At 33.8% G+C, this 15,756-nt stretch overlaps 1 protein-coding gene across 1 annotated transcript; it reads right to left on the bottom strand.

Annotated features, from left to right (window-relative positions):
• Nucleotides 1-983: 983 nt before the first annotated feature.
• Nucleotides 984-15,000, bottom strand: LOC124919785 (RRP12-like protein). The gene is made up of 18 exons (XM_047460118.1): nt 14,413-15,000; nt 12,236-12,773; nt 11,457-11,699; nt 10,824-10,912; nt 8,326-8,536; nt 7,884-8,065; nt 7,512-7,754; nt 6,494-6,678; nt 5,839-5,932; nt 5,686-5,742; nt 5,486-5,620; nt 4,866-4,934; nt 4,061-4,174; nt 3,145-3,306; nt 2,922-3,050; nt 2,703-2,804; nt 1,554-1,633; nt 984-1,470 (listed from the first exon to the last, which is right to left on the bottom strand). Exons 1-18 carry the CDS (start codon nt 14,962-14,964, stop codon nt 1,212-1,214), a joined length of 3,444 nt encoding a protein of 1,147 aa, XP_047316074.1. The 5' UTR covers nt 14,965-15,000; the 3' UTR covers nt 984-1,211.
• Nucleotides 15,001-15,756: the final 756 nt, after the last annotated feature.

Raw genomic sequence — 15,756 nt, 5'->3', positions numbered from 1 at the left:
CAATTTAAAAATCTGATATGATGCCCAAACATAATTTGTTTGGATGACACTTATCATTTAAGAACTAGATTAATAATTTCATCAAAATCTGATATTTTTCAAAAACATGTTATTTGACATTGTTGCAATTTAGTTTATCTAAAAGGAAATAAATAATGACTTATTTGAAAATAAGAAACTGTATACTCAAGAATAATTATTGAAAGTAGAATGTTAGTGCAAGATTGAAATCAAATTAACCAAGGTAGAATATGCTTGGACAGCTTTGCCACTTCGAATGTGATATTTTAAAATAAATGGGTGGCCAATTTCTACAATGGTCCAAAGAAATGATAAAAGGGTACAATTTACAAATGAAAGTAGTATGAGTAATCACAACAGATTTTTGTGGAGAAATTGTTACAGTTTATAAGACAATTCAAATTTAAAATTATGACAAATACCATTCAAATAGATTGTGAGTTTAAATTGCATCATTTAGCTAAGTGTCAAAAATAAGGTATATCTAAGGATATCAATTATAATCCATCTTATAGTTTCGATTCAAATAACCCCGTTTTGAGCGGTAGGATCAAGGATGGTATTTTATATACCCACTTCGAACACTAATAAACACAATTAAATATATAACATAAATAACACATGTATCATATTTTATAAAAAAAAAATTAAATTTACATAATTTTATATAATTGTTTTATAAACAATTTAAATAATAAAATATAGTATAAACGATATCCATGAGAATTTTCCAAAATTCAACTGCACAAAAATAGGATTAAAAAATTCCCGAAATAGAACCGGACAGGTAAATTCGTTCGATCCACCTCATTAACATTCCTAAATAAGAGGAATGAATCATGTTCCTTAAAAAAATGCTTGATTATATCTTTGTCTTCAATACTTTATTTAAAAACACAACAAACTTAGTATATAATATAAGAAGATATTTCCAATTCTGTTAAAAAGTGCAAGGAGAAAAATACTGAAAATCAATCTCCATAAGATTACTAATGGTAAAGGGTTTTTGAGATCATCAATTCAATTAACATGTTCCAAAATTTGTGTTACTCATGTGCTGTGCTGTAGAATAATAAAATACATTTTCAATCTAACAAAATTGAGGACTTTTGCTTATCGGTTGGAGGCTCCAACCCTTACTTTGAGCCCAAATCCCAACATCACGACCCCCTCTTGCAGGCTAGCTGTTTTCAGTCTCTACCTGATGATGTTTTTCGCTTTGTTTGTCTACCGAAATCACCATTCTTTCTATCCACCATTTTCCTCTTTGAATCTCTTGCTTGACTTGCCCCAGGCTGTTTCCCACGGTTACTATTATTATTACCATTAACGTGATTGTTTCTCTTGATAGGTCCTTTCGGTTTCTCAGACCCCCATTTTTTCTTTCTAGATTCCATCTGGTTATTATCTCCCTGATTGCCCGAGTCGACCTGTTTCCTCTTTCGTTGCCTGAAGAAACAAAAAAAACATTATCAAATGAAATTCAGGACACCACAAGATTGACAGTTTTAGGACATGTGGAAGAAAATCACCTGAACGAGGATTCTGGAACACTTGGTTGTGGCAAATTGAAAGAGCCGGTTTCCTTTGTACCCTCCTTTCTCCGTCGATTCTGCAATAATAATTAACCAAAATTATGAACTTACCTAACCATGAACAATGAATATATATGACAGTGATTTTTCATCAAAGGATAAATAAACTTATTTGATCTAGGGTTATTTAGGTCTTTTATGGGGTTACTTGAAAAAAATCTTATTTGATGAAAATGGTTTTTTCTAGAATTATTTGGGTTAAATTACTTAAATTGTTTTCTTTATTTTAATTAATGAATTAGATGATTTGATAGTCAAAAAGATGAGTGATGTGATTAAGATTTAACGGAAAAACTTAAAAAAAAAACACATCAATCGAACTATAAACTTATAGTTTGTTTGATGTGGTATATTATCCAATCATTCTAGTCATTTCACATCTTTCAAATCATCAACACTCTATTTTCAAAATATATATATATAAATCCACAAATGTCTTTTTACTCAAACAACCCCAACTAACATGGTTTCCAATAACCTACATCAATCAAACAGGGTTATATGAAAATAACCACATGGTAACAACCTCGGATCAAACAAGACCTTTACTAAGCCAAATTAAGAAAAATGTATTTTCCCTTTATAGTTTGTCCCATTTCATGCATCTTTCTCCACACACATGAATTACTTCTCTTAAACATGTTTACTTTATACATTTAACACTAAAAGCACCAACTTATTTTAAACTGCATAATTGAATGTATAAAAAACTGGCTGGAAAATGTACAATTGCACTCCAAACAATATTGGTTCAAGTTGGAAGCCAATCCTCCCAATTATGTGGTGGTCTATTTGGAAAGAAAGAAATCGTAGAATCTTTCAAGGGAAAAATCATGGCATTGCTAAGATCAAAGGCTTCATTCTTCTTACTCTCGCAACTATCAAGAAGAAAGGAATATGCAACGGATGGGACTTTCTTGAGCTTATTGAAATCTAATTTTCTGTAATTGTGTTTTATTTTTCTTTTTCAGTGTTTTTGTTTTCTTTTGAATGCTTCTTGCATTCACAACATTTTCCTCATTAATGAAAAGTTTACCCTTTATTCAAAAAAAGGATGAAAGAAAGAGAGAGAGAGAGATAAAGAACCTCAGAAACAGTCTTGATGAAATTCCTAAATTTCTCAGGTGTAAGAGACTGAACCATTGGAATGCCACATTTACGTATTAAGATCTCTAAGATAAGTGCAACCTGGAGAATTACAGTGAAACATAATTATCAATATCATCAAATGGGAACAAAGTTGAACATAAAGAACCACTACTACAGATTCTACAACTAGAAACCAGAAAGAAAAAAAAAGCATGCCTTGGATTTGAAGTGATGTTTCGACACAGAAGACCAAGGTAGAACTCCTTTGAGAATTTCAGGAAGAAACTTTTGTATGTCTTTCACTTCATGGCATGAAACTACAACTTTGACAAAGCCTAGGACAGCCTGTCACAATTGTAAAAAGAAAAAAAAAACATAAGTAATAGAAATCACTAGAAGATCAAGAATCCAGACTGGGAGGTGGGATAGGAGCACTAACTTTTACAACTTCAATAGCTTTATTTTCCAACAATGCCAGAACGGATGGTACAAGATCTTCTATAGAATGGGTTATTGCGGCATTGTTGTATACTAAGATTGATAATGCTGAAACTACCCCACTTCTTATGTGGGGTGAGGAACCCGAAAGGTATCCCATTATCTGCATGTCAACAGAATCACAAAAAAAATAAGATAGCAGATATTTAGCAAGATTGAAAGAATACTGTAAACTGAATTGAAGGAAGAGAAAGATTTCTTTATTTATGAATGAATACTATTATAACCTACCATTGAGAATGTGTGCAAAATTAAATACAAGTATTATTGAGAATGTGTTAACTTACATAATATACTATTTATTAGATAATTTTTTTTTGGTATATTTATTAGATAATATACTTTTTGGTATATTTATTAGATAATATACCTCTAACATAAGTTCATAATATCGAAATCAGATATCATTATCCTCAATCAACACATTAATATTACATCATGAGATATAATATATAATATTCTAACACCTCCCAAAATGAAATGAGAGCTCTCAATCTAGTACATGTTCTAATCACACTATTCATGGTAGCATATGGCCTCATTTGAAAACACTTTTTGAATAAGTTCGTATGTGGATACGAATCCAGGAAGATACATAAATAAATTTATGAATTTGTGCCTGACTAAGTTTAGTTTTCAAACCTTTTTTATATGGATCCAAATACATAAAGAAAAAGATTTTCAGAACATATGTGATATAGCCTAAAGTCGATTGTTGATCTATAACTCTTGCACCTAAATAAATGTTAATAACCCATTCTACAACTTGCTCATGGTATTTCCTGCTTTTCATCATCAACTCAAATACAACTGGAACATATGCACACAGAAAATGGGAATATCTAAGGTGTACGTACCATGTTGACAAATTTCTCATGATGTCCATCAGAAATAGCAGATGAAGAATCCCGTAAGCTGGCATCTATTTCAAGTAATATACTGTAAGCAGCCTCCCTAGCTTCTTCTGTAGACTAAGCATGCAAATGAAGTATTGTTAGGGTCCAGCTTTTTACATTGTTCTTGCTTAAGGCTGGATTTATATTCATAATGGTGTTTTTGAATTGAAACAAATTAAAATTATCAAATCCAGTTGCATGGCTTTCAGAAACATAATAGAAAATGTGAGCACCATACCTAAAGAAAAAAAGAATTGTTGAAAAGGTCAACTTTTTTTGAAAAGAAAATGCAAGAAGTGTTTTGAACATTACAAAGAAGAGGGGTGGAGGGATGGGGAACAAATAAAAATCAGAGAACAAAAGGAAATGTTAGATGCCAATAAGATCAAAGAATTCACATCCTGCAAAAAAACCCTCTTTTCCTAATAGAAGCAAAAGCTTGCATGAAGCCTAAAGAAAAACATAATTGCAGGATACCTAACTTCACTCAGAAAATGGCTGAATAATGACAAGAATGGATATGAACAACACAAAGCCTAAATCTTGAGTGGATAAAAGCTGACTAATTCATTGATGTACATATAGCTGAAAAATCTATTGGATTCATCTATGAGTTTCATCTAATGGGGATTTATTAGTCACCTGAAAACTATAGCTATGTGGCCTTTGTTGGTATTTCAAACTAATCAAGTCAAAATTAATGAGTTGAACAATTACGAGCATGCATATGTGATGGAACAAAGTTTTAATATTGAATACCACTTACATCTTTTATAGCGGATATAATTTCGTTTAGAATTAGGAAAGCCTTTGTGTTTTCCTCATCCAGAGTTTTCTGCAACAAAAGTAGAGCCCCTATATTAAGTCACTTTAAATGATAAAATTTATACTGCAAAACAAACTTTTGTTGTCAGAAATCAAAGAATAATTCTGGATAGCAGTCAACCTAAAATTAAAAAAATAATAATAATAATAAAAATAATGTCATTTACAGACAGAATAAGTAACACGTTTAATTGGGATGATTGTACCACATTCATTGCCTTCGGCTCACCTTCTCATAATGGGTTGAAGAAATACCTTTAGATGGTTCCACACCATTTCTAGAATTTCGTGAATCCAAACACTAGATTTTTTAAGACGAACAAGACTTGGATTAAGTGTCATAATTCTTATTATTATCTTCGTAAATTGTATATATCTTATGGTGGTTTAATTTTAGACATTCTTCATCACCTATTATGCTTTCTTTTGTACTTGTTTCTTGTCTTTTCAATACATTAGATATCCTTGAGAGTTATTCTCAGTGCATAGAACAAGGGTGGAAATCATGTCAAAGTTATTAACCAATAGAATGGAAGGAAAAGTCCATAGAGAATTATCAACCTTGATTTCATGAACAAAAAATATCTTCAAGCAAGAAAAACGTCTTTTGCGAGACGTGATATTAGTTGGTGGCTTCATCTTAAGCACAAGATCCAGAAGTTCAACATCATGGGAAGAAATGGCCGAAGAATGTTCCTGCAGGTAAAGGTAAAGGTCCATATCACAATGGAATGTGAACTTGCAGAAAATATAATACAAACCTCTAAAATACAGCTCAAGGTCAAGTAGGCTTCACTTTCAGCAAATCCATCGCTTCCCTAAAACCACCAATAGCAACAAACAGTGATGGTCATGTAATCCCTCCATGCAATATATCTCCCCCAAAGATTAATAATGCAAAATTAAAAATGTACCTCTAGAGCATTCTTTACAATCCTAAGAAACAATGGAACCATCTCCTCACTTGCTCCATCAACAAGTAAGTATGCGAGCTCCAGTATTAGGCACCTAAAATTTGAGGTACAAAATGTATGTCCATTATATTGTTGAGTCACATGCATAAACATCCAAAGCTTCTTCCAAGAGCATGAAAATTCTGCCCCTATCACATTACTCAGATTCTTTTTACATTAATAGCCTACAAGAAATTAATCTAGAGAGTATAATGCTTGGAAAAGATATCATTTATGGTCCTGAGGAATCTCCATCAATTTAATTTCACCAAACCATCTTACTTTGCATAATGATCTAAAGCTGTTGTCATAACTATCAGAATGAACTATGAAGTAACAAAGATTCAATTTCCTACATTTCATCATTACTTGATGGTAAGATACTGTTGACAAATGAAGCATCTCAATAATCCAAAGCAAGTCTGGCTGGGAGGATAGTGACAACCTAGATTCCTGGAAAGAATCAGTTCATCCCCCCAGTTTTGTTGTAATTTTGAATAGAATATATAATCATTCGTATTAAAAGCATAACAGCTGAATTTTTGCCAAGGGTTAAATTTAAATTTTTAGATCATATAGCCAAAATGATTTGGAGGAACAAAAGTCATATTAGTACCTCTTCAAGCCTTTTTCCTTCAACGACAAACTTTTGTCTTCATTAGTAGATGGAACATCCATTTGCTTCTCTGACTCTCCATTTACATCTGAAGTACTTATTATCTGACATTTGTCCAACGATGACTTCAATATCATTTCCCTTACAGAAGTATCACTGATAGTTGCCAAGCATCTAATTGCATCCTGACACAGGTACAATAAACATTTCAGGAATTGAATTGAAAAACAAGTGCAAATTTGTAACATCCATTTAATGCCTGGAGAACATATTTCAGTTCTACCAGCCAACAAGAATCAGCTATATTTCTGTACATGTCACACAGAAAAATTGTAAAGTTTTTTTTGGGAAAAGAAAAGTTGTGAAGTTACAGTGGCCCTATGTGGACTCTTTGCATTTCCAATCCAATGCCTATGCAGGGCCTCAAATTTGAGAATCATAATTATGATTATAAGCATGCATTCAAATTTTTAAAATAGATTGAATGCACATTATCAACAATAGCCACAACCAACTATCTTTCATTCGTAAGGAGTCTACTACCATTGGAAGAAGTAAAAACTACACAGCCTTCCTCACCCTCCACCCATGACCAATTTTACAAATATCAAATAACAATAGAAACAACACTTTGGTACCAGAAAATTATTACTCTTTACAAGAACTCGAGGCGACACTTAGCCCAGTCGTTTGTAGAATCGTAATGGATTACCATGATGATAATAATTAGAATAGTATAGATAAAGATAGAACTAGTTAGAATTTATTTATATTTTTATCTAATTACTACATATATTGAATGGCATTGAAATATGATATGATAAAAATATATGAAAATGATTCTCCATTCTCACGCTTAAATTTCTTGTGGCTTCACATCTCCTTTGGAATCCCATATCAATTCAACCCTAGGGAATTGTGTATGTACACTCCTCCACAAAATTAAACTTCGAGAAACATAATATATAGATGGACCTGTGACCTGACTACATATTTGACAAATTTGATCAGGAGATACCTTTAAATATGGACGCTTCTCAGAATATGAATCTAGGAATACATTTGTCAAGATCTCAAGCAACTCTTTTGAGTACAACTCTAATGTCTTGATGTTTCTTGTCGCTGTCTTCTTAGTGTAAGGGGGCCTTCTGTTTATTGTAGCTATTGAAATATAGTCATTGTTGCTAACCTCTGGAAGCATTGCAAACTCGTTGTGTTTTGCAGAAGATCTCAGCACATTTACATTGCTATATACGAGTTCCTATAGAGAAAGAAAACATCCGATCTCATTATCAACAACAAGAAAAAACAAGCAATTTCTAATGCCGATAAAGAATGCACAAGGAGAAATCAGGGAGAAAGTGAAATAGAACGTTGGATTAAATTCAACCTTCAAAGCCAAAGCAATGTTCTCAACCATCATTGAATCCTTTGCGAGGATGGATTTCAGAATTTTTGTCAAACATTCAAAGTTTTGACATATGTCCGTGGGGTAGCGACAGAAGGAGGGCAATAAAGCCCAGCAACTATGAGCATAAGCCTGCAGATCTTCACGAACTGCTGACTCTTTTACTGGCAAAATAAACATATTAGACATACCTAAGAGTGGCAAGTTTACTTTAGTACACAGCGAAAGGAGTAAACAGAATATACAAAGAGTTACTCTTTTAAGTGAACAAAGTAATAAGCGGCAACAATGTAATAAGAGAAATATAGAATATACATCATGAAACACTATGACATAAACTAAAGTGGAAGACAATTTTTAAGAGAAAAATGTTGAAATCGTCAAACGTCCTAGAACAGTACAGAAAAAACCGTGTAAAAAATACCTTTAGAAGAAGCTTGCTGAAAAGACTTGGCAATAGGCATAATATGCTCCATAAAGAACCCTAGGGATGAACCAACAACATAATTCTTTAAAATTGAAATCATCCACACATTTGAATAACTGTGATCTTCTAGGTTGTAGGAAATAGGAAGAAGAGTAAGCATCTTCTCTGGCCCCATTGCAATAACAGCAGATCCAATACATTCGTGAAGCTACAATAACATAGAAACTATGTTCAAGCGCTTAATGAATACCCAATAAAAGCATGCTAACAAATTAATTTACCCAAAATATTAGTCTAGAAGAGAACAGCAAAGTTGTTCCTTTCATGTATATAGTATTACAACTAATTCATGATATCACCATCTACATCAGGAAGCAAAGTGTAGTTTTTGACTGTTCATGGATGTTATTAGGAATTACTACTGGTGCTAATACTGTCAAATGAGAGACTGGATCAGGTAGACTATCTTGAGCACTCTATTTATTTATATATTGTTATTAGCTCAATATTCCTCTAGATGAGACATTCAATTGGTTTAACGTGTCCATTTATTTCAACAAAATTGTCATTCAGTTAATTTGATGGGATATATATGAGAGGCAAGATAAATAGAAAGTAGACAGTCTTGTTCAGCCTGCTGAACAGAAGAAAAATATTGTTCAGACTAAGTAAGATCTTGATCCTTTTTGAGGCTTGCTCGGGGCTGAAGATCAACATTGACAAGTTTGAGCTCTTCTTCAATGGCGAAGTGCCTAACACCCAGCGTCTTCCTGGCATATTGGGGTTCAAAATTGACAATCTCCCCTTTAAGTATCTTGTCATGGCTTCACTCTTGGTGTCAAGATCAGTTGCAAAGACATTCATTGAGAAAATGAGGACTAGATTGGCTCTTTGGAAGAGCAAGCTACTTTCTATAGGCGACAACGTTGGTTCTCTAGAAGAACTTCTTTGCCACAATCTCAATTTTTACCATGTCTATGTACCCTATGTCAGCTTTGGTATATTATTTGAAATTTTTATGGGATAACACTGACTCTTCTAGTGTTTCTCACCTGGTGAGGTGGAACATCACGAAGCTAATTAAATCGGACAGCAGTTAGGATCCAGGACCTCTTCAAGACATCTCTCATGTACAAGTGGTGATAGAGATTTCTTAAGAATGGAGAAAGTCTCAGGAAAAAGGCAGTTATTGCTAAATATGAACTTCGCGATAATGGATGCCACTATCGGGGAGATCTTACCGGGGGAAAAGCCTCTGCGGCTGAATCACCAAAACCTCGAAGACTCTCCAGCCCCTTCTTTCCTTCACAGTGGGCAATGGCAAGAAAATTTACTTTTGGAAAGACCCATGGCACCCCGGCGGGGTTATAGCTAACTCCTTTAGAGACCTCTCGACATCTCCAATAAAAAGGATGTTAGAGTGACGAACTGTTATAGAACCATCTCAGGCCTCACTGATTAGAAGTTTTCCTTTGTCGCCTCTCTCATAAGGAGGGTAGACTTACCATTCTTGTGGAGATTCTTTCTCAAATCTCAAATCATCTTGATACTAACGACATTTTCAATCTTGTTGGTTTCCCTAATTTCAAGTCTAGCGTCATTTACTACGTGACCCTTCTAGGAGAAAGACCAGAAGAAGGTGTGGAAAACTTATATACCTTCTAGGATTTCCTTCTCTGGCTGGGATGCAATTCATGAGGATGCTTTGACTACCATGAAGCTTAAAAGTAGGGGATTTCACTTGGCTAGTAGGTGTTGTCTTTGTATGAAGAGCGAAGAGACCATCGACCACATCATCCTTCATTACAATCTGGCTAGGGAGGCTCTCCGATAGAATATTCTTAATTTCTATTGGGTAATGTCATACAAAGTTTCAGATTTTTGGGATCAATGGATTGCCTAGGGATCCAAGATCAGCATCATTAACGATGACTGGAAATCAATTCCCTTCATCATCTGGTGAAGGGTCTAGAAGGGGAAGAACATAAGAACATTCGAAGGGAAAAGCTACGACTATGGAAGAATCAAAGGCTTCATGTTCCACATATTTGCATCAAACAAAAAAAGAAGGGGCATGCATGGGATGAGAACTTTTTGATCTTATTGACATCTAACTTTTTCTTGATTCTGTTGTTCATTTTTCTCCTCACGCCCACATGTTTTTCTGAAGAAAAATTGGTCAATTTCAAAAGGTATTGCCACTGTATTAATTTTTTAGAAGTTCTAAGTAGAGCTTCAAAAGCACGTGTTCAATTTCCAGATTCTTCCCACTAAAACAATATAGGCATAACACGAAAAGAATAACAAAACATTAACCACAATTCTATTCCTAGATAAACAATAGCAGAACCTCCATTGATTTACATATGAATAAATCAAATCAACACAGAGGGGTGCTTGGAGCATTCAGAAATAAAAGCTCTTTAAAAGATTAAGATATCAACTACAACCAAAATATTTATCCAACTAGTACAGAAATTTACTCTTTCACTTACATGTTTTAGTTTGGACTTATCTTGTAAGGTGAGGGTTGCAGCAGCAAGTTTGAGTATTATATCCCTCAGGTACAGGTATGATGAAGCACCTGGAACCACATAAACTGTTGAGAAAATTCTGACTGAACAAAAAAGTTAAATGGAATTGATTACACTATAGAAATGAATTATTTCATCCCCCGAACAGTTGGCTTAGCATAACATTCTCCCTTTTAGCTTCACATGATAATTGAGGCCTTTGTTTTTCTTCGTCTTAGTGTTATGTCATTTTACAGGATCTTTTCTCTCTCATTTTAATTTTCTAAGCTACTTAACATGGTTAATTTAAATAGAAGTCATTGTTTCTAGATGTATTTTTACCTCTCCACACACACACCCAATGTCCAATCACTTGCTCCAATATGGGAAAGCAATTTTTTATATTTTATTTTGACCAAAATATCTCATTTTAAAGCAAAGAAATAAAAGTATAATTTGTGGGGTCAACTTCATTAACAGAAAATGAGAAATCTACAGAGCGGCAATGGTACAAGTACACTCAATTTGAGAGGAATCAATATTATGTGCTTATCAAGTTTTTTCTTGTTGCAATAACATTCAAAATCATGGTTACATATTGCAATAAAGGCATACCTAATTTGGTAAATAAAGCCGATATGACTGTCAAAACATGTTCACTTAGAATCCCACGATCCAGCAAATTCTCCAAAAGAACGCATGTAGATTTTACTACAGTTGTTTCATTCCCTTGATCAAGTAAATCATCAGATGAACTATTATCCAATGTAAAAAGATCTCTTCCATCCAGCTCACAGACAATGATCTCTCTCAAGATACTTGAGGCCTGTGAAGCAGTAGCCTCAGAGGTCAGAAGACCTAGATTATACAATAAAGAGATAAGTCCACATGTTATCCAATGATAACTACATAAAATAAAAAAATCAGGCAGCAGATTAGAAAACCATCTATAATTGCAGTGAAGAGAATAAGCATTTGCCGCTAGCTTTCAAAATGAAAAGAACATGATAAACTGAATCTCTGTTGACCTTAAGTAGATAAGCATGAGTACAGCTACAAATTTGAATAATCTTGGGGCAATTGGAAATAATACATATGATTCAATAAGTGTCTCTGGGCAATCAAAATAATTATCTGACTCTATTTTGTTGGGGCATGTTGTGGTAGAAAGAACTCTGTCTATGCTACCATTCAAACACGAATCACAGGCCAACAGATCAAGAAAAATAGCTTTAGATAATTCACTAGCCAAAGTGTATTCTGGACGCAAATGCATCAGAAGCAACTAGTACGTCAAAATCATTAATTACGTTTGTGATTTAGTCACACCTGACTGAATAAAAGGCCACAGCTAATACAGATTACACACCGAACATATAAGAATGACCACATACCTGCTATAGAACTAAATACTAAAGGGAGTTTGTCCATTGCTTCATCGAATTTAAGCTTTCTATGAGCATTTTTCAACAAGTTTGCTGCAGACACAATAGTATCAACCGGATTTTTTCGCCCTAATGATATATATGATGTCATGGCTTTTATAATGCTCTCAGTCTCTGGAATTATAGACTCAGATTTCCATGTTTCAAAAACGGCTCCTATAAGACTGAAGATGTGTCTTGTCAACAATGAATAGTGAGATGTCATCAAACTAATCAGTCCAGGTAGCAGTTTTTGACAGGATTTGACAGTCAGATGTGGAAGAACATGTTTCACTATATTCAGCATGTGGACAACCTCAAGGTGCTCAGGTTTTGATGAGACCTCTTTTGTAACTCCGTTTGAAACTCTCTGAGCACTTAATTTCACTGCCAAAGGCATGTACCTCTTTAGAACATTGAGTACTATTTTACTTGCCTCCTTCTTAACAATGGGAGATTCAAAGGAGTTGAACGCCTTAACAAATGAATCTTGTGCATATTTCCGTACCTGGAAAATAAGTGTAAAACTGAGCATATAGAATGTCAAGAACAATCTACAAGATAATTACACCATCATGGTCTCTGTATTATTTGATTAAAAATCAATAATTAAATTTGGTTAAAGTCATACATCATTCACAATATAATCTTCATTGTATTGTGTCCATTGAAACAGCATCCATACAACCTGTGTAACTGTATAAATACACACTACCAGTCTACCACATTTACAGATCTGATATACAACTGCATGTACCAACAATACCTTATCATTGTTTGGAAAGTGCTTATTATTTCACTTTGGTTTTAAGGACCTCCCAAAAAAGGGCTTGGTTGGGCTCTAGTATTTCAATTCGCATTTTGCTTTGGATTTTACCCATTTTACTTTTCGATAAATATTTTTTAGTAGGTAACTGAGATGGTGTTAATGGTACAGGCTGACAACAAAAAAATATGTATGGACTTTGAAGTCTGGGAAACATATGAACACAAAAATAATCAACCTAACAAAAACAAAGTAGGTTACAAAATTTAGAAAGACACAAAACGCTATGCCCTTCAAAAAATTATAAGGGTTAATTAATGAGAATTTCTCAAAAATCATTTCTACAATATGATGTTATTTTTTCCTCTAGTTTGATTCATTGATAAGTATAGACAAGAACATTCTCCTAAAATCAGTCCTCCATATGATGTCATTTTGTACTTTTTTGATTTCTTATGAAGTTCACAGTCCAAAAGCACCTATTAGCCATTGCTTTAACTTTTCCATTTTATTTTATTATTTATGAATACTTTTACACAAAAATTACTTGATTTTTGTGATATATATATATATATATGAAACAACCTCTAAATCTGTTCTATATTATAAATAACAAAACCGGTAGCTCAGTTATGCAAGAAGAAAGGCAAACTCTTCAAGGACAAAGCAGATTGCCCAGATCCTTAAACTTTATGTTCCTTCTCTAAATTTATTGTAACATACATGTTTTAGCATCATGTCTATCAAACTATTTTGATCCTGAACGAACCAATTGTCAATATTGAGCCAATTTTGAAGCTACGACTAATTCGAGTTTCAATATAATATGATGAAATTGAGAGAGACCATAAATATGTATCTAACTCATATTGCTTTAACATACGCAATCAACTTGTCCATGAATTTGATATATATCAAAAACGTGTTCAACATGTTTACTCCTAAGTTTATCCACGAATTTGCTATGTGCCTCAAAATATGAAAGATTTTAATGGTATATATCAGAGCCGTTTACAAGTTCAGGGGCATGTTTGAGGGGTAACTCTAAAACTCTTATAGGATATTCCAAATCGATAGTTTCTGTGAAAGGATGAAAAATCAAATCCTGAGATAAAACATTGTTTCATCTATGAAGTGTGGCTTAACAGGACTCTTTGAATCTCTTATCAGAGATATAATTTTAATTTAGTTCCTCAAAGTCCTCAATTTGTAAAATTTCTAGCCAAGTCAAAATTCTTTCTTAGGAGAATTAGCATTCCACGTAGCTGAGCCAACAAAAGCAGCATTCACATGGAAATAATCAATATACATATACTGTCAACATGGCTGAACTAAGTAAACGCCAGCCAATTGAATACAACAAACCCACAAAATAGATTACCTTTGGCTTTTTGTCGAGGGAGAAACGCAGAAGAATCCGAAACCCACGTTTAACAGGCACCAAATCTTCCAAATCACAGAACTCCAGCAAAAGCCCTAAGCTTTTCACAACAGCCCTGGCACTAGCAGTTGATATGACATCCCCTTGCCTCTCCACCAGCTCAACAAGAACATCAATGGCAGAGATAGCCTTCTCAGGAGAAATCGATGAAGACCCTGTAGGAACTAGCGGGAGCACAATAGCTAGGAACGATGTAAGGGCAGTAATGGCGTCTGAATCAAGTGCTTCGGAGGAGGAGAGAGTCGATATGGATGCTGCGAAGTAAGAGATAGGACTAAGAGGTAGAGAGTCAGAGTTGAGTATAGAACGAGTGGCGGCGGCGATGGCGCATAGATGACGATGCTGCGGTGAAGATGACTTGACATAACGGTGGAGGAGCTGCTGGCAAATGTCGATGGAGGGACTGAAGCCGGCGTCGGCATCATCTTGGCGGAGTTCCGTTGAATGTTCTTCCATGTCTTTTTCACTAGCGCCTTCTGCTGGGGTTTTCATGGATGATGCTAGGAAACGACTAAGGGTTTTGGTTTTGGTGTGGATGGCCTCTTTTAAATTTCACTAAATATTTTGGCTATTTTTAATGGGATTTTTAATAACCTAATAAAATATTATTATGATAATAGAAACATAATATTTTCTATAAATTTATATATTTATGTAAGTTTGAAATATATTTTTATACATTATTTTTTTGAAATACTTTTTATATATTTAATTTTATTTGAATTTACTCTATAAATATTTAAAATATTGTAGCGCAGTTAATTTGGGTTGAAAATAGACAAATATTTTTGGTATACATGACATATCCATTTTTTTTTTTAAGTCCTACGCACAAAAGTCTTATCTCCGTCTTCAAATGACTTTTTCAATTTTATTCTCAAACGACGACATAGCTTCACCGCTCCATTCGAGACAACAATGTTGTAAACTAAGAAGACGACCGATCATCTTCAGACACACCTACTCTCCATTTTTTCATACGCATCCAACTTAAAATAATTCAAATTCATTTTTTCGATAAAATCAAAATACGTTTTAAGAACTCTTGTAGTGTAACGAAATAGTAAAATACAGTGAAACCACAATATGTTTGAATCAGTCTGTCGAAAAAGACCTACACTAAAAGGACAATTATCTCCTTAGTGAGAATGAATCGGGAGTGGAAAAATGTAATTTGATTTGAAGACGAAGTTAGTTTGTTAGTCGAAATAAGTCTTACCCAAATCTAAGAAAACGCAAGTTATTTAGAAGTTTAGGTGATTGCTAATTTTAAATTAGTTATAA

The sequence above is a fragment of the Impatiens glandulifera genome, chromosome 1 (genome assembly GCF_907164915.1).
Source record: "Impatiens glandulifera chromosome 1, dImpGla2.1, whole genome shotgun sequence".
Classification (NCBI taxonomy): Eukaryota; Viridiplantae; Streptophyta; class Magnoliopsida; order Ericales; family Balsaminaceae; genus Impatiens; species Impatiens glandulifera.
Note: the sequence above shows the minus strand (reverse complement) of the source record. Positions and strands in the feature narration are given on the sequence as shown.

Coding starts and splice junctions, on each gene's coding strand:
- LOC124919785 (XM_047460118.1), bottom strand. CDS start 14,964: ATGAAAACCCCAGCAGAAGGCGCTAGTGAAAAAGACATGGAAGAACAT. Junction 10,913..11,456: donor GGCTTTATTTACCAAATTAG/GTATGCCTTTAT, acceptor ATGTGGTTCCAG/GTGCTTCATCATACCTGTAC. Junction 2,805..2,921: donor AACATCACTTCAAATCCAAG/GCATGCTTTTTT, acceptor GTAATTCTCCAG/GTTGCACTTATCTTAGAGAT.